At 30.9% G+C, this 20,030-nt stretch overlaps 1 protein-coding gene and 1 long non-coding RNA gene across 2 annotated transcripts; one reads left to right on the top strand and one right to left on the bottom strand.

Annotated features, from left to right (window-relative positions):
- Positions 1 to 7,169: 7,169 nt before the first annotated feature.
- On the bottom strand, positions 7,170 to 8,343 carry LOC148206644 (uncharacterized). The gene is made up of 2 exons (XR_015786208.1): positions 8,017 to 8,343; positions 7,170 to 7,358 (listed from the first exon to the last, which is right to left on the bottom strand). It is a non-coding gene; the product is annotated as an uncharacterized LOC148206644 (long non-coding RNA).
- Positions 8,344 to 12,664: 4,321 nt separating this feature from the next.
- Positions 12,665 to 18,386, top strand: LOC124826154 (Phospholipid/glycerol acyltransferase family protein). Its single transcript, XM_047298922.2, has 5 exons — positions 12,665 to 13,013; positions 13,092 to 13,219; positions 13,886 to 13,971; positions 15,682 to 15,819; positions 17,766 to 18,386. Exons 1-5 carry the CDS (start codon positions 12,805 to 12,807, stop codon positions 18,048 to 18,050), a joined length of 846 nt encoding a protein of 281 aa, XP_047154878.1. The 5' UTR covers positions 12,665 to 12,804; the 3' UTR covers positions 18,051 to 18,386.
- The last annotated feature ends 1,644 nt before the right edge of the window (positions 18,387 to 20,030 follow it).

Raw genomic sequence — 20,030 nt, 5'->3', positions numbered from 1 at the left:
GGTGATTCTATAAAACGAATCTACCTCGACAACGAACAAGAGGAGTGATAAAAAGCTCCCCGGTGATTCTATGAAATGAATCTGGATCACGAACGAACGAAAATCTCCTCGGTGATTCTATAAAACGAATCTACCTCGACCACGAACGCTCCTCGATGATTCTATAAAATGAATCTACCTCGACCCAAGGCTGAAGGAGTTTCAAAGGCGAAATCTTAGAATCCACCGCTTGGTGCAGAAAGGAATGAAGACTTAAATAGACTCCATAAATACAACGTAAGTAACCTCTCTTAAACTCATAATAATCCCTGCGCACCTCTTTCAATAAAGAGCTTACTTGGGCTTGGAGGGCTTATGTACTATATGAAATATACCAATCGGAGTTAGCATGGATTAATGGGTCAGATTGCCTTACGCTTTACAAATATACGATATTTGTTTCGGTTGAAAGTGTTTGATGGTCGGTCGTCCTTTCTTGATCTGCTCTCTTTCGATCGTCCAATCTTCTCCGAGAACGCAATCCACTTTGATAGGTTGTTGACCTGCAGAAGACACTCTAACGCTCAAGTCAGATATGTTTCATAAAGATGTCATTATTTTATTAGGATAGAAAATGATATTTGTACCTCGACATCAATTATATATTTATAGGGCTTGTGATAGGCAAGTTCATTGATTAATATTAGTGCAGTATATTTTTAGGCAATCAAACCCATTAGTGCAGTATATTATTGGGTTTGATTGCCTAAAAATAAAAATATACTACATTAATGGTTAATCAATGGACTTGGCTACCACAAGCCCTATAAATATACAATTGATCACCAGGTACAGGGATCATTTTCTATCATAATAAAATAGTGACCTCTTTATGAAATATATCTAATTTGAGCGTCGGAGTGTCTTTTGCAAGTCAACAACCCATCGGAGTGGATTGCGTTCTCGGAGAACATTGGAGGATCGAAAGAGAGCAGATCAAGAAAGGATGATCGACCCTTGAACACTTTCAACCAAAACATTTCTAAAATACTTTGAAATATTTGATCCATTAAAAAACTTTTAATATATATATATATATATATATATATACATATATATATATATGTATATATATATATATGTATATATATATGTATATATATATATATATATATATGTATATATATATATAAAAAAAACCAATTTTAAGTCATCCTAGAGCCATGTGATTCTATAATTCCATAGTCATTGTAAACAAGTTCGAAAATTTGTTATAGTAATGGTAGCTTGTAACATTTGTTAATATTTATTTGTTCCTTCTTGTTTCATGAAGTGTTCTAATATTAGTTTTTTTTTTATTAGAAGAATTGGTTAATTGACGTCAAAACTATGGTTAATGTGTTTGAGATATATCTCAAATTGTTTTTAAATATAGTTCTTAACCATTATTTTTATCTCTATTAACCAATTCTAAGTCAATTATTTTAGTTTATGAAGTTATGCTCCTAGTTTGTAAGTGGAGCCAATATATGATAGGATTGTGTTTTCTTTGACAAAATATTTGGCTTGTGTGTCGGTTTATGTGGCTGAAGTTAAGTCTTTTAGTACAAAGTGTTTTTTTACTTCTAGCTTAGGTCACAAATAGTTTTTTAAATATCCTCACAACATTTGGTCTGCTCAAGTGTCACATGTAGAAAGCACTCTAACGTTTAAGTTAGTATTTGTTTGAATAGTTCAGTAATAAATGTATAGTGAAAAGTCACCAACTATCCAAATATCAAACCTGTGTTTATAGACTTTTGTGATAAACTTCTAATTAAGATTGACCCAATTATAAACTTGACTTAGGGTTAATTTAATTATTTTTTACAACTAATCTTGTTTATATTCTAACCGACCAATTTATTGCTTGTCGTCACGACCGTCCAATTCATGACTGATCGAACAATCGTACAGTACAACTTGAATTAAAGGTTGGGATGCAACTTCTTTATAGATTGTGAACTATTTAGTTTAGCCGTGACAGTGTTGGTTAGATAAATTTGTTAGCAACATCTATAAAAGTTGTAGATTAGACTCTTCTATTACTTGTATTTGGTTAAGACTACTCGGTCTCTTTGTGACCGTTCGACTTATTTAGGTCTTTTGTGATCGAACGTTCTCTTGTGATCGTTCGGTCATGTAGTTCGGTTTTGTACGTTCGGCCTCTATTGCCAACGATCGTTCGGTTGTTCTGTTTTGTTTTTGTTTCTTGAGTTGGCTATATATTGTAGCCAGCTTTTGTGTTTTAGTATTGAGAAATTCACTCTCGAAATATTCAGATCATTTCTCTCTGTGTTTTCTCTTCTGTTTTTTCTTCTCTGGATTTTCTGGGTTTTTTTTTTCTACCTCAACAAAAGTATTATAAAAACTATTGTTAGTATATAAAAAGTATTATCAATATATAAATTTTTATAAATATATATAAATCATTATTGTAAATATATAATATTTTATGTTTTAAAATCATTATAGACTTGTATGATTACCATTTCATGAATATCAATCACTTTCATATAATTCAGTATGTTTTCTTGTATTTTCAGGTATTTGACAAATAGAAAAAGAAACAAAAGTAATAATGATTCACGTTTGAAAGTATTAAGAACTTTAATTTAATTAAATAAGGTATATTTTAAATGCATTGTATTTTTTTATACCCACGTTTAGGAGTTTTCAATTCATATATATGAAAAAGGAAAAAATAATCATGTTTTCGTAATTATAATGCTTGATACAAGTCAAAAACTTTTGCGTGTTCTCATATAAAAGTAGAATAAACATGTAATAAATAATTTATCTTTTGTAATGAAGGAATATTTTACTTTCTTTGTATTGAAACAATATTTATACAACACTGCCATGAAGGAGTATATATATCAGGTGTAAGCAAGTAAAATATTTCTTCATTACATGAGAAGAATTAGTCACTACATATTTATTCTGCTTTTATAAGGGTTTTTGACTTCCATCAAACATTCTCATTGCATCAACATGATTATTTTCCTTTTGATGTGAAATGAAAACATGAAGTATTAGTTTTTGTTTTTACATATCTTTCTACTTGAATGCAGCCTAATACTAATACCAACAGTAATCTCTTGAACGTGGGTATGAGAAAAAACAATGCATTTAAAATATACCTTATTTAATTAAATTAAAGTTTTTAATACTTTCAGGAATCTATTATTAGTTTTATTTCTTTTTCTATTTGTCTAATACCCAAAAATTTTAAAAAAACATACTTAATTAAATAATATTAATACTAATAGTAAAGTCGTACACGTAAGAGAAAACAACGCATTTAAAATATATCATATTTAATTAAATTAAAGTTCTTAATAGTTTAAGAATCTATTATTATTTTTATTTTTTATTCTATTTGTCTAATACCTTATAACACAATAAAACACTTATTTAAGTAAAAATGATTGGAATTCATGAAATGTTAACCGAGTCTATAATGAATTTAAAACATAAGTATGCTCATATATTTATAATAATTTAGATATTATTTTATATATATTTATAAAAATTTATATATTTATAAAAATTTATATATTGATAATAATTTTTATATCATTTTTGCGGGTCTCTAAAAGCTAAATAACTAAAATTTAGCTTATTTTCTTCTAAAGACTGGGTTAATCAAATGACTTTTTATTCAAAAACAATAAATATATACTAATCTTTGGATTCCACCACGTTTTTTCTTAATACTTATTATTTTGTCAAAGTTCTTAAATTTTAATAAATATTAACAATTTAGTAATTGTCTATTATTAAACCTTAAAAATCTTGGTGTACAAGTATATATATTATAAGTTTTTTTAATTAAATAGTAGGTAAAAAAAATTAAGTTTGAAATTGTTTAATAATAATATGTTAAGATTTTTTATCAAATATTTAAATTTATACTTCGTGCTTCTTCACTGTTCTTCTGCTCTCTGTTCAAATCTCACACGGTTCTAATCTTGCTCTCTATGCTTACAGACTTCTTTTGCTCTCTTTGTTCAAAGCTTCATTTTGCTCTTTCTTGTGTTATCAGGTATTAGACAAATAGAAAAAAAAAAACGAAAGTAGTAATGGATTCAAGCTCGAATGTATTACGAGCTTTACTTTAATTTTAATTAAATAAGATATGTTTTAAATGCATTGTTTTCTCTAATACCTACGTTTTGGAGTTTACTGTTGTTAGTATTAGTATGTGAGTATTATGTGAGGTAGTTGTCTATTATTTTACTAAATTACTTGTAGAGTTTATGGTTATAAACTTGAATAGTTTTTCATTTGATCAATAAGAACATAAAAAAACCAATTTTTGTTCATTAATAGGAAGCATACCATGTACATTGATAAGAAAGTTTTCTTAGTTGTAATGTATTGTATTGAGCTGGTCAAATAATTCATTTATTGAATTGTATTCATATATTTTGTTTTATTGTTATATTTTTACAGGTACGAGTAACAGCAAAACTAAATGGATTGACAATGTTAACAGTAATATGTCAAATGTACAAAGAAACCGAATCCAAGAAACACTAATTAGTTTACTTTTAAGTATGAATAAAAAATAAATATTTCTATCCTATTACTTCTAGAATTATATAATAAATAGAATTTAAAGAGAGGAAATTTTAGAACAAGAAATAAAACTATATCTTTTATCCAATAGATATATGTTTTTTTATAGGTTTTATTACGGATAATAAAGTATGTTTGGATGAGAGGAAGTGAATCTCAAACAATCCAAATATTTGAAAGTAATAATATCTCATTTTGGTGATATTGTTTTTAAACTTGAAGAGTATGATAACGATGTTGAAATTTTTATTAAATTGTATATATTACTTATGGAGTTGTACCTCAAAATAGTCTCTTAAAATGTTGCACCCAGCAACCACAAAAATAGAAAGGCGTTAGGTTCGAGGTGTTTTTCATATCAAGTAAGCATCTAAGTTAACCATTATTTGTCTATTTCTCTTTGGTACAGGTCAAGTATTCATTCTATGTTGACTTTTTCTTAATAATATTCTTTAATTTTTAACTGATTTTTTCTTATGTCTTTTACCAAAAATCCACGGACAAATCTACGACAATAACCATCAAAATAAGATATGGGAAGGGCGTTGCTCCCTTCACCTCCCCGTTTTCTCCCTCCCACCTCCCCTTTCCTTTTTTTACCTCTCACTCTATTTTTCTATTCTTGATTTATCCTTCACTAAAAGTTTATTTTAGGGTTAAAATTTTATAATTTTTGTCCATTCCCCACACATAACCTATTCATTTTCTATTACGTTCGTACTCTCGTTCTTATTCGTATTGGAAATTGTTGCAAGCGTACGTAATAAACTTGAATCTAATTAACCTGAAAAACTCTTAAATGGACGTAAGCATCCGTCAACGGATGTCAACATCCGTTTAGGATCAAAAGATATTAAGTTTAGAATTTTTATGCATATGGGTCTTAAGGCATTGTTTATGTATATAAGATTGAAAAGCAAATAAGGCCGTTGTGGTTTTATGAATTAGGAGGGAATGTAAAACAATTATGGGGAAATAAGCACTGTTAAAAGAAAACGAATGAAGAAAAGGGTGGAGGTTTACAGTTTCGTAAAAGTAGTGTTAGAAGAAGAAGATATGGTTTTGGTGTTTAAATAATAGTGGCAGCAGGAAGTCGGGGTTCAAGTGATTAAGAGGAGTAATATTTTATTGTGAAAATGAGCATGGTTTTATAGTCATACAGAGAAGTTAGTAATTAAGCATAGAAGAAGAGGGTTACTGGTTAGGAGAGTTTGTAGTACAAATAAATAATTGAATAGCATGACTAATTTAATGTAAAAAGTAAGTTGAAGAAATAGTATGGTGGGAAGAAGAGAGAAGAAAGTGTGACGGAGGTGAGAAGAAGAGGCGGATGTCAAAAGAAAGCTTGGGGGGTGTTGTGAGCAGAGTAAAAGTGAATATGTAGAGTTTGGTAAATAATATTAAAAGTAAAAAAGTAAAAAGGTTAAAAAGGTAAAATAAAAGATTGTTTTTGTAATTGAAAAAAAAAATGGAAAAAGTTGGGAAGGTGGAGGGAGCAACGCCCATATGGGAATAATTGGAGATAGATTCTTCCCTAGATCTGCGTTCCTCTATATACCTGTTCGCACACAATAAATTCCTAATAAGAAATCCAAGGTTAAAAGAAAAAATATTATATTTTTATTCCTTGAAATGTTGAACAATTCGTGTTTTGTTTCCCAACTTAAAAAAAAAAAATGAATCCTTCAAAATATGGTTTTAGTTTTCACACACTAAATTTGAGAGACTAAAATAAATGACTAAATATCTAGAATTTAAAGTTTAGGTAGTAAGATTTTGTATTTAAGAATGTTTTTAGGTACACCTCAACTCTATTGCTTTGCATTGCTCATTACAAGATGTGTAAAACACATTCCATTCTCATTACAACACACATTACAAGATGTGTAACGGTAAAAGGTTCAGATCTATCATAACAAAAGCTAATTTAATTTATAGATTCTAAACCAAACATCAAATATCTATCTATAAGAAATCACTTAAAATATGAACAAATCCAAGAAATGCTTGTGAACTTATTTCATAATAACTAAGAAAAACACGACAAAAGAGACGGGGCTACTCCCAAATGATATCGGCAATAGCCCGCATTAGGAAGAACCAAAAGAGAAAGAACTAAATCAGAAGGGGAAAAAAATTGTCCCTTTGATTTTTCTTTGTTTGCCATCATAGATAGTTGACGTAGGAAACCTCTTAAGATTACAACCAGTAAAATGACTTACCTACGGCACCAGCCAAGATACATTCTTGGTGATGTTTGAAGGACTATTTTGATTTAGCTGCTATTAAATGATTTTAATTAATAAGCATGGTGAAGGTTTTCTTACACTGTCCCTTATATATTATCACATTGTTGAATTTATGACTACTGTTTTAAAAAGTTCTATAATTTTCCATTAATTCACTTTATGCTGAACATATGTGAATACTGAACTCTATTATTTATAAGGCGATTTTCTTAGGCTCCTATCCTAGAATTCACAACTTTCCGCATCTATGTTCAATATGTAGTTTTGATCCTTTCGTTTTATAAAGTCCATAATTTTTGTTTCAATCCTGAAACCAAATAACCCCAAAGCACAAGCCATATTATATTGAACATATAGGCATGACAAATCAAGAAGCTGAGTTTCCTTCATTTCAAACCTTTACACTTTCATCCCTGGAAAAAATTGCCATTCCCTGCAATCTTTGGTCCTTTTAGCCAAGAAATTCACGTCGTCATTTGTGACAATTAAACCAAAAATTGCACCTTCCTGGAACATAAAAATAACCAAATAAATAAATATATACATGTATAAATTTATTTTATTCTTTTTGCAGTGAGGAACACATTTCAAAAGAATTTTTCTTTTGCCAATGAATATGTCCCAACACTGTTTACTAGATGATACCAGTTTACTATTTACGCTGATTCTTGGTGACTAAATTTGCATAGCATCACTAATCTTCAATATATTTTAAAATATCAAAATTACTATACATCAATATATTTTAAAAAACACAACCGGTTACAACACAAAAGTTCTCATAAAGAATACAAATTCATCCTGAACCCATTCAGAATTCGGGCTCCAATTAGCCGAATTCCGGTGAGAGTTTTCATTTTTTTCAAATATTAATGAAAAAGGATAAAGAGTTTAGAGAAAAGATAGAAGAAAATAGAAACGGTTGAAAATTTCCAAGATTAGTGACACTATTTCAGGTTGAAGATTAAATCCTGAGAACCAAATTCTCATTATTAACAGTAAACAAGTCTATTATAATAAATAATGTTGGCACGTATTAATTTTCCGATTTTTTATTTTTTTGAAATTGCTTTATTGAAGAGCATTACCGAAATAAGAGGACAAATAAGAGAACCAAAATCTACGTGTATCGCCGATCATAATCATGATTAATGAAGAGCATTACCGAAATAAGAGGACAAATGAGTTTGAAAGTCCCTCACAGTCATTGTGTCGAACAGATTTCAGGCGCGCTCCATCGAACCATACGATTGGCCCAAATAGCACACAATGATCCCTGATATGGACTGAAGAATGAAGGTGGTTCAGGTGCGAATATGTATCTCAAGAAGTAAATGAGATGAGAGTGAGAGCTTGAGGTATAGGGATGCGCTGGGCGAAGCAGAGCGAAGAGGAAGCAGAAGCAACAGTTTCTGCGGAATAGGTAGGTTAAGGCACAGCCGCACTACTGCCATCGTAGTCGTTCAGTTTAATTGTGATTCAAAGCAGCTACACCATGTAATTTATTAAGGAAAACTTAAGCATTTTGTTTAATAATTAAAATTTCTAAAATGAATTTTAAAAAATTAATACATTTTTAAGTTTAACAAATATTTGATAATATACATTATATATGTTAGAAAAAACTTCTATAAATACTACAATAAAAGATAAATGAAATAAGTTTATGCATAAAGTAATTTAAAAATTTATGGAAATATTTACTCTATCTTTTCATTAAAAAAAATTATAAAAACTTTCATCTGTATACATCAGGCCGGACTAAAAGGCTTCATTTAATAAAACTCAACTTTTAGCTCAAAAATTATTTCCTATTAATTTTTATAATGAAAAATGTCTCGAATAATAGCAGAATGGCTTAGAACGTTTTTGAAAAATATGAGTGGCGAGACACCCATTTTTTCCTCGACCTCCATCCAACACCAATGAAATAAAATTTTAAGTAAATATAATTTTTTTTTGGGATAAATCAACTAAAAAGTAGAAATTATTTTTTTTAATTGGTGTTGGAAAGGAGTAGAAAGAAAACTAAAGAAAGATAGATGGAAACCTTTTCGAACAATATTATCTTAAAATATTTTACTTGTTTTATCATAAAAATAGTGGTTCTAATTTCAATTAAGTAAATTATGGACCAAATGATAAACATGTCGTTTTAAACTTACATTGTACTTAAAAAAATATTTTTCAAAATTATATATTTTTACGAATGTTTTTATCTTTCGTTTATCAAGAGGATCCACTAAATAACATGTCAAGATTAAGATATCTAGATATATCAATTAAATCTGCTTTGTATCAACAAACACACAAAAACAAACATATGTTAATTTTGGTCCAGCTATTTGTTGTGTATGATCTTCACTTTTAGTTCAATTTGAGTAAAAGGTTGTTTAACCTACGACTAATAAGTATTGTTAATTATTGGGATGTTAGGTGAAGATGAGATTAACATTTAATGTTGCATGGAGCACATATAATGTACCTTTAGCTCAATCAGACACATGAAGAGTGTCATCTAAGTTTGAAACTCGTAACAAAAGAAAAAGATTTGCAACAAATTTTTTTTCTATTCAAATATACCCTTTTAAGGAGAAATACAAGACAATGATCTTGAAATGTTGTTGAAATTTAAGCTTAAACCCTTTTATGATCATAAAAGCTTTGTAAAAATGTTAATCCATTATATACATTGAAAGATGTAGATCCTTTGTATACTGAGCAACCTATTATCATTTAAATAATACCTTTTTTAAAACCTTATTTATTTAGCTAAAAGTTATTGTTGTCTAAAAAATATTGTTTTAGCTAGGATGCCTGTGTTCCAAAAAATACATAGATTATTAGTTAGAAGTATATGAGTTCAAATAATACTGAAATTGTTTTAGCTAGAAGTGATTGACATGTTGCAACTTCAGTGATAGTCAATATAGTAAAACTTAATTAGTTGATCGAGAATCAAATGTATCCTTCATTATCACAAGAACCAATATAAAATTTCGAGCATAAATCTTTCTTTTCCTTTATTTGTTGTTCATTACATATTATCATCTTACACTAACAAAAGAAAAGGGGTTTTATGAACTAAGTTTTACAAAAGTTTTTAAAAAATTGTTTGCCATATGAAACTATCATTTGACTATGGATCATCATATGATACTTTGCAAAAATTTCAAAAGATTTAGATACAAAACTCAATTTTATCTTCTTATACATTTCATATGTTTTCACATTTCTACACCAATTTTACAAAATGATTACATATTCTTCAAAGTTTTAACGTTCTTCTACAAAACTTTCTCTAATGATATCTACTTTAACCCATGGATCAGATATAAAAATCCATTTATATAGAAGAAACAAGAATCAATAGGGAGAGTTTTCACGTACCTACATTGAAAGAATAAGATGTTTTCTTTGCAAAAGAATGCATATGGATGGAAACAACAACCAAGAAACAGAAAAAAAAAACCCAAAAAGCTATGAATAATGAAGAAAGAAGTTGGTGTGAGAGAAAAAGTTGACCACACAAGAGATTCAAAATGCAAAATGAGTATGAATATACTCGGATGAACATGGGCCGTCGTGACTCGAATGAACACGAGTTATCTCGACTTAGATGAACATTGATCTATACCAACTTTACTAAACCTGGGCTCATAGCAAATCAGATCGACTTGGCTCGACTTAGGGTGCTCAAACTAACTTCACTCGACTGACCTAGGTTGAGTTAGCTCAACCTAGGCTCTAGTAGATTCGAGTCAACCCAACTTCACCTAATTTTGATCGATCTAAGATTGACCTAAGCCTAACCCAAATCAATTGCACATAGGTGGGCTCTAACTTATATGAATTTGGACTCACCTCAACTCGATTGAATGTGGGTTTTCCCAAACTCAACTTGACCTAGGCCCTAGCCAACTTATCTTGACCTTGGTTTGTGCCAACTTGGCTGGATTCAGCTCGTCTAGGCCAATTCAACTTGACTCCAAGCCTTGTTGACTCAACTTGACTCTAAGCCTTGTTGACTCAACTCGACTTGGATATAAATAGACTTAGCTTGACTCAAATTGAATTAGTCTTGATAAGGCTAAGCCAAACCTAGTTTTGATCAAACCAGGACCAACCTAGGCCTAACCCAACTCACTGAACGTGAGTCAACTCAGACTCACATGAATATGGATCTGCCATGACTCGACTAAATGTAGACTTGGTTTGACTTGACTTAACTTAGGACCAAACCAACTTTGGATGACTTGAACTTGGACCAACTCGACTTAACTTAACTATAACCTAACTTAGCTCGACCTAAGCTCCAGCATACTTGGCTCAACCTAGACTTGCACCAACTTGTTGCTTGGTTTCGATTAACTTGGCTTGACTTTGAGCAAGGAAGAGTCAACTCAACCTTGGAGGATCTTGACCTAATGTTATCTTACTTGGGTTTGGTGTGATCTACCATTTCATAACTTGAAACTAATCTTGTTTAATGTAAATTAAAAAAAAGTTTTATAAATATGAAATGAAAAAATCTTAAAGGACTTTGAATAAAAAAAATAACATCAAGATTATATACACAAGATAATCAATATTAATACTTTTAATTTTATCAATTATTTGATATTTAAATAGTTTTTTTTTTTAAATTTGATGGTAATTGAAATAATTAAAATTTACCAAATTTGAATTGTCTTATTCAAACAATATATTTGAAAAATAAAACAATTTAAAATAATATTAATTCAAATTCAATATATTTAAATGCCTTAAAAATCTATCCAAATACAATACATAGATTTAGGATTCCTAATCAAAATAATGTTTGGTTCCTTCATGGCCATAACACTCACAAATCAAGAATATTTTTTAGGCTTTTTTACGAAACCGAAGTAATTTAAAATTAAAATTACTAATATAGCATAACTTTTAAGAAAATTATAAGTATTGTTAAGTTTTCTCATATTCACACGACTTTAACATGAAAAAAAATTGTTGTAGGATAAAACAATTTTGTCATCATCAAATAAAAGCCACTGACACGACTTTAACGTGAATAATACCTCAATGAATTATCTATCTATTTCATGCGGTAAAAAAGAAAGTTTTAAAATAAACTTAAGTAAAGGAGTTTGGACATTATAATTATCCTTCTTCCTTATATACCATGTTCTAATCTATATTATTTATGTCTCATCCTATTATCGATTACAAGCCTATAAAATTATGTAATCATCCTATTATTGATTACAAGGCTATAAAATTATGTAATAATTATCAATATGATATTTAAACCTATTAATAATTTTTACTATTTGTAAAGTATCTTTAGAAAATTAATAAGATAATTTTTGTATAGTATAACTTATTGATCAATCACGAATAGAGGGGTCTACGTATTTTTTATCTAATGTGAAATGGTCGGTCAAACCATAAAATTAAAAATAAAAATAATTATATTAATCGTAAATCAAATAATTACTGTTTGATACATGATAAAACTAACATTAATTAAAAATACATTCAAAAATCTATAAACAGAGATGTAATATTTAGATAATTGATAAATTACTATACATATAATATTTCAAGTATTTAGGAGGAAAGATAAAACTTAATCTAAACTTAAAATTTAAAATAATTTTCGAAAATAGACTTAACATCCACCCTAAACCAAAATAACCTTAATATATTACTAATGAAATAATTAATAAAGTCGAATTTAAGATGGATCCATTGGTACTTCAAATCTAAAACCAATTTTCTTATTGTCGAGACTTAACAGGGTTAAGTACATTAACACTTCAGCTATCACAAGTTATGTATCATCATTGAAGACAGAAAAGTGGAAAGAAAAATCAACCAAGGGTCAACACTTTTATTAGGTTCCAAGAGAAAACAAGAAATTAGCTTAAAGACATTTTGCTATAACAATTCCAATTCTTGGTAACGTAAAATGTCACGCACCATGGAGTGGGCGGCGAGGCCGGAGCACTTGGGAGGCATTCCCAGAAAACTTGTCATTGCGATGGTGGGCACCTTTGCCAAAACGGTGTCGTCTTTTCTCAACACCACCTCCGTTCACAACGCCGACACCCTCCTCCGCCTCGTCCGCTCCAGACCCCGCCGTGTCCCACTCATCACCATTAGCAATCACATGTCCACGTCAGCACACGCTCTCTTCGTTTTCTTTTTCTTTTTCATTTTCTTTTTTATGTTTACCTGTGAATGAAAATGGTGCAGTTTGGATGATCCGGCTATGTGGGGGTTTAAGGGTTTTCCCATCTTTGATACTAAGTTGGCTCGGTGGGTTCTCGCTGCGGAAGATATATGCTTCAGGAATGCCCTCTATTCCTATATTTTTCGGGTTGGTAAGTCTACTGATTTCACTTCCTATTTATTGTATTTCTGTAACAATGACATCTGGTAATTGACAATTTATTGAATTGTTATTTCTTCTGGACTGCTCTTGCAAGGAAAGGCTATTGTCCTTTCCCCAACCTTTGTATATTTGATCAATTTCTTTGAATTGACAAAAACAAAATTGGTGAAAGCACTGTTGAATATATCAAATTTGTTTTATCAAATATTAGGTTCTTTCTTTAACGAATCTAATCGCAGGATATTTAAAAGTCCCTGCCCGATCGCATTGTGGTGACTCTGTTGAAGTCCTTTTGGATGTTGTTTGGGTTTAACTTTTTACACTCTACAAAACTCAAGCAACCATTTTTTACATTCCGGAAAGGGTATTTAGGAATTTAAAACAGGGGGTGCAGGTGAGTTTTGCAGGGTGTATAAAGAAATACCCTTGTCTGTTCTTTAATTGCATAGATTTAAGTCTGTTTCACTTCACTAGGCTAACAAAGTTTTTGGATTAATTGGAAGGTTAATGTGATACTTTACCACCATCTATTTTGTTTGATTGGGTTGAAGCTTATAATAAATTATTCATCAAAGTAGGCTGAAAAGTGTATCTAGTTCTTTTCATGAAAAAAAAAACGGTTGTTTTGCTGTTTCTAACATGGTAACTTGCACAGGGAAATGCATACCTATTACAAGAGGTGGTGGAATTTATCAAGAGCACATGAATGAAGCTCTTGAGCGTTTAAATGATGGAGAATGGGTATCTATGTAACATTTAGTACTCTCCTCCCTTTCGAGCTTAACACTTCTGTGATGATATTTTGGGTAGTTTGTAAGTTATTGGTTATTATGACCTTCTAGGGTTGTTATTGTACTCTTATCATTTTGGATGATGATTTTAAATGGATTACAAACTTTCAAAGTCATGTTTACTCATGATCCTAAATGACAGATGGTGGTTCAATTTTCTTGTGGTTCAAATGTTTCGATCGTATACACAAAATGCCAAAGATAGTAGTTGAGAGGGCTAGAGGGAGTTAGTTACTGAGTAGCGCCCAAATGCCATAGCAGAATGCGAACAATTATACAGGGAGGTTAGTTAGAGGAGAAAGGATGTAAAGATTGTTCTCTTGTTCAGTTACACACCAAGGGAAAGCTTTACTCTTGGAAAGTGTTAGGAAGTAGCTATGTTGTACTTTTCTGTTCTTTTTCTTCTTTTACCCTTTTATGCTCTGAAGCTTACATAAAATACAACAAATATCTGTCTGTCTTTACATTAAGCTCTAGATGCGGATTATTTTATTGATGATGGCCATGGTTGTTGTGACTTGCGATTCAGCTTCATATGACGAGTGACTTGCAGATTTATTAAAACAAAATCCTAAGATAGTTTGTTTAGATAGGTTTGGTATTGCGGTGAAATTTTCTTGATATAATCGGCAGGTCCAAGTTTGTGTGTGGATTTTATCATATGACGCAGCTTTAGTCTGCAACCACATTAACTGCAGCTGGCTTTTGCCTGCAATGCAGTACCCCCACTGCAATCATGGCGGCAACTTGTAATTTCAATATACAGGAAGTTAATGTTTCCTAGAACATGCATATATACAGGGTAGAAATTAGTTTATTCATGGTAATAAATAATAGTAATTGTTTAGGAGTTAGGAAACTGATTCTAAGGTTGTATAGATGTTTTCTGGATTGAGAAGAACTTTTAGTTTTCTTTTTTATTTTCTATGATTATTTTTGTATTGAAGTTTTCAGTTTTTTCATTGAAGATCAAATCTTAAACCAAACCTACTTCTTGTTGGTGATTTCTTGGATCACCAAAGCTTCAGGAACCATTCTCTGCTGTAGCACATAAGAAATGCTCTAGACTGCAAATTGATTTATTTATTTTCATGCTATGCTTGATGCATTTTGAGCTGATTTGAAGAAGGGGATGGAGGAGTAAGAATGGGGATGAATTCCTATTTACTTGATTTTCCAACTGGATCACTGTAAATCAGTACTGGTTGATGGAAGTCGGGCTTGTTTTTCTTTTTATTTTATTATTAATACCAATCCTCATTTCTGGGTAAGCAGTGTTCAGAATGAGTGTTTACTTTTATGAATATAAAATCACAAAAGCATAAAGATGATGTGCCTCTGATTTAGGGAAAACATTTATTACGAAACATTTTCTTTTAAGCCAAATTGAACATAAGCTTTCTTTTCTATTTTGTGCAGAGAAGAAAACCAAAAGACCAATCATCAACAGAGCCTGTTTTACTTAATTTTTACATGCAATTATATATAAGGTTAATAACGTAAATTGGTATCCCAAAGTCATAAGAGAACTAGTTTCAGAAGTTCTTTAACACTGGTGCTTTAATTGAGTAGATGCTGGCACATTCTGTTTCACACCCAAATGGAGAGTTCATTTTACTGAAGTAAAACTAATATGTCATTTATGAATTTGTCATGGCAGCTGCATACTTTTCCAGAAGGAAAGGTGAATCAAGAAGAGGCACCTATAAGGCGGTTGAAATGGGGAACTGCTAGTCTAATTGCTCGAGCACGTATAACCCCAATCGTATTGCCAATTATCCATCATGGTTTTCATGAGGCAAGTCAGAACTTCTCTGCTTTCCCTTTAAATTATATATCCTACTACATTTCTAGTTATGTTTTCTACCCAAAGTTGCTGCACTGTCAATTTATCTAGTCTGTTGGAATAAGAAAGCCTCTGTGATAAGCTGTCTCCAGTTGTTAGACATATTTGGGACTGAAGGATTTATATCCTCCAGATGAACAACACTGTCTTGCTAGGAAAACAACACTGTCTTGCTAGGAAAACAACACTGTCTTGCTAGGAAAACAGTTTTTATCTACTAGCGAATATGTTGCAAAGTAGCCATTTAACTGGAACTATGAAGATAGCAGTGAGCATTCATCGATGTTTCAAGGACTAAGTGATTGTTAAAAATAAGTGGAGAACAGGACTTGTCACCCTCTAATTATACGTCTACTCATTCTATGTTTGCTCTGTCCAAGACTTCTTTTCTCATGCTTGCTTCCATCTCTAGGCTTTCACTATACTATATTTATAAATTGCTCCTAACAATGTTCATGTTTTAATATCAATTATAATCCTATTGATTATATATCAATTCTTGTATTATCATTAGCAAGAGAAAATTATTTATACATAAAATTGTAGTTATTGTCTTGATCACTTGCAATAGTGGTCTTGTAGTGCTGTAGCAGCATATAGCGGTCCTTGTCTGTTACAAAACTTTCATAAAGTGTTTTTGGGATCAGTGTTGAAATCTCTGACATCACATATTTTCACATACTATACTACTGCAACACAATTCCAATGGGTGGTAAAAGTCCTCATTTTGGCCCTGTTTCAATGCCATTTTTCAGGTAAAAATGAAATTTCACCCCCTTCTCTGTCCTTCGAAAATTTAGGATTTTCCCCACTTTCCTTCCGCCTGGCCTCTGTTTCCCGCTGCTAAACTTTGAAGCTCGCCCATCCCCATCACCAAGAGAAAGTCTTCTCTAAAGTAGTTGTCTAGCAACTGCAACTTTGTTGTGTGACTATAACCTCTTTCGAGTTCAGACACATTTTAGCTTTCTGGGCACATCAAGACTGGTGCCTCTTTATTCTTAATTCCTCTCCATAAAATCATGAATTTTGACTTTTTTTATCTACTGTTTTTGTTTTTATCTGAGTCATTGAATTGTGGCTTGATCAACTAAATATCAAGCTCCTACACGCTTTTGTCGCTTGGACCTGGGGTGCATTGAGCAGTCCAAGCATTGTTTGCCCAAGTGCTGATTCCCTTATCACTAAAACCTTTGTCACCTTGATGCCCACTCTTCAACCAATTAAGCACAACGCAAAATTTGTGATGTCGTTGAATGTTTCCCGTCAGTTCAGACTTAAATGAGCCTGTTATTCTCTCTGTTCAATATGCCATAAATGGCTCCCCATGGTACTCTTCATCTTTTGGTCTCTTGGGCTAGGCTAGAATGGATTCAGTCCCACCTGTTGGCTGATAGTTCGGTCTTCGGGGGCCATAGACGAACAATATGTGCATAGCATTTTTGGGGCCACGGATTCACTGTATGAAGATTGATAGCTTTGTTTAAAGCCGTGAGAATTCTTTAAAGGATAAAGATGAAGATTTCGGTATTCCTTCTATAATTGATAAATTTTCATAATTTAGTATTATATTGGCCAAAAGGCACACTATTAATATCTCTGCATTACGGGAGACTTTATTTGCATTAAGCAATTGTCTTATTGTTACTAGTGATGCATATTTGTAAATTTGAGTGATTTTGTAGATTTCTGACAGACTTCCTTCAGCAATTCTTTTATTATACAGTTTTTACATTACTGTGTCTTTTGTCCCAATGATGTCCAATAGTAAATAGGCAAGCTTCCTCATGGTTTTCTTTCTTCATGGTTTTGGTCTATATAATTCTTTTGGTAGTTTAATAATTGAACAGTTATTATGTTTTATGGTGTATGCTTATGCTGAGTTCTGGTTATATTTCTAGGTGATGCCAGAGAAATATATGTTTGGTAGACGACCTCCTTTACCATTATGGAATAAGAAAATTGACATTATTATTGGCGATCCAATTGAACTTGACCTTCCAGCAATGAGGCAAAAGGCTATTTCCCAATCCCGTAGTGAGTCATTTCCAATTGTTGGATGGCCCAGCACTTGTGATGGTTTGGATGAAGCAGCACAAAGATGTTTCTACGCCACAATTTCAGAGCAAATCCACGCTGCAATGGAGAGATTAAGGTGTTTTGGTAAAAGTCTTCTGAAGTCATAGGTAGGTTTGAGTCAGAGATTAAGGTGTTTTAGATATTGAATTATTCTTTGTTGTTGTAATTTATGGTTGAGCGAGAACTATTCGGCTTCTTAAAATTAAGTTTTATTCATTCAATAGAAGTTTTGTAGGTAGAGATGTACAGCCAAAAATTAGATGGGCTTGTATTTCAAAATCCACAGTTTCATTCCAAGATAAAAATTTGGAGTCCATGGCAACTTTTGGTTCCGTATAATAACATGCATGGACTGTGATCTTTGGCATTTTAGTAGTGTCATTATCACCTAGGACATTTCTTTGTGTAATGCACTATATCCTAATCCATGGTTTCATTCCATATGATGTGTCTGCCGTATCGTCCGTATTTATTTGTCCACATGGTGCTGGTCCTATTTGGTTTGCTTCCTTCTTATGTTGTCCCCACCACCACTCTCTCTTTTGCTAATACATTTACTCCTAAGAGCGGAAAACAAGAGCGGACAGTATCATTCTGCTTCAGAGAAATTCGAAATTTTGTTAGCAGAAGATACAACCTCAGGGCCTTCAGGTAGGGTAAGATAAATTAAACTTACCGTCAATATTATGCATGACCTAGTTGAGATTTGGAATCAGTTTATATAAATAATATCTGTCTTAACAAACACTTACAAGACAAGGAAATAAATTACTTTTAATAAATTAAAGTTAACTTAACGAGGCTTACAGAAAAACTTTAATGGATAGGAATTATAAGCAATTATAGGAAAATCTATTTCAAATATATTTGAATAATTCAATTCTATATTTCAAAACTGATTTAGTTTGCTTTGGGTCAATTCGTTCTAATGTTTAGTATAGGTTGATTCGACTCTATCTTTTGGGTTAACTCGTATTTGCTTTTGATCCGAGTTAATTTTTTATTCAGATCAATTTAGCTAAGTTTATAATCTAAATCGAGTCAAGCAAGTTTTTTATTCATTTTGTTTTATTTATTTAAAATGTCTTTTAAAACAATTTTAATTTTAATTTCTTTCTAATTATATTATCTGAAAAAGTCATTTTAGTATAAATAATTTAAAATAATAAATGAATTATGATTCTAATTTATCTCTGAAAGAGAATTTCTAACTTAAGTTATATTAGTATACTTTGGCTTTTGAGAAAAAAAGTGAATTGTTTTATCCTGTTGATTTATTTGCTATTAATGACAAATATAAAAAGTTACGCAAAAACTGAGTTGTCGTAAATGTGGTTTGAAAATATCTGACGTAATTATATTTGTCTTTGCAACAAGGAAAGTTTGATATGTGTGCAGATCTCAAAGTTTTACTTTAGATTATTATTGTCATTGTTATTATTATTGAATCCTTAAATAATTGAAAATAATAATAGTGAACACAGCTTCAGATTTTAAAGCATGGATGAGCGTTTCGGTCGGTATGTGGGATCAAAAAATTGTCTGAGTAACAATTATTTGTAACTTTGTTTAATATTCCATAAATCTTTTTAAAAATAGAACAAGCATCTTCTTGTTGTCTGATGTTGTACTCTTTTGGAAAATTAAACCCTTTCCAAGGTCAGAAATAAATCTATAATTTTTCTTAGGTATATCTCGGATGTTGATTAATAATATTTTGGATATACATAAATCATTTTCCTAATTTTATTAGTTTGATGTGGTTCAATAAAGAGCATAGCTTCTTTTGTTTATTATACATTTTACAACTTGAAACTACAGAGTTTGGTCAGTATTTGGCCATGATTTATTTGTTACCACAAATGGTGTAGCATTACACCTTCAATTGACATGATGTATCCACAACAATCTTGTATATTAGGAAATAGCACTTTCTTTTATTTATTACTGTTCGTCTTTTAAAAATTTATTGATAAGAATAAGTTAAATTATTCTGTAATTATTTGTACTATATTAGATATTTTATTATTATATATATTATATATTTTATATTTATTTTTTGTTTTTAATTGCTTATATTTTGTTAC

Source organism: Vigna umbellata, chromosome 1 (assembly GCF_029865625.1).
Source record: "Vigna umbellata cultivar VRB3 chromosome 1, Vumbellata_1.0, whole genome shotgun sequence".
In the NCBI taxonomy this organism is placed as follows: domain Eukaryota; kingdom Viridiplantae; phylum Streptophyta; class Magnoliopsida; order Fabales; family Fabaceae; genus Vigna; species Vigna umbellata.
Note: the sequence above shows the minus strand (reverse complement) of the source record. Positions and strands in the feature narration are given on the sequence as shown.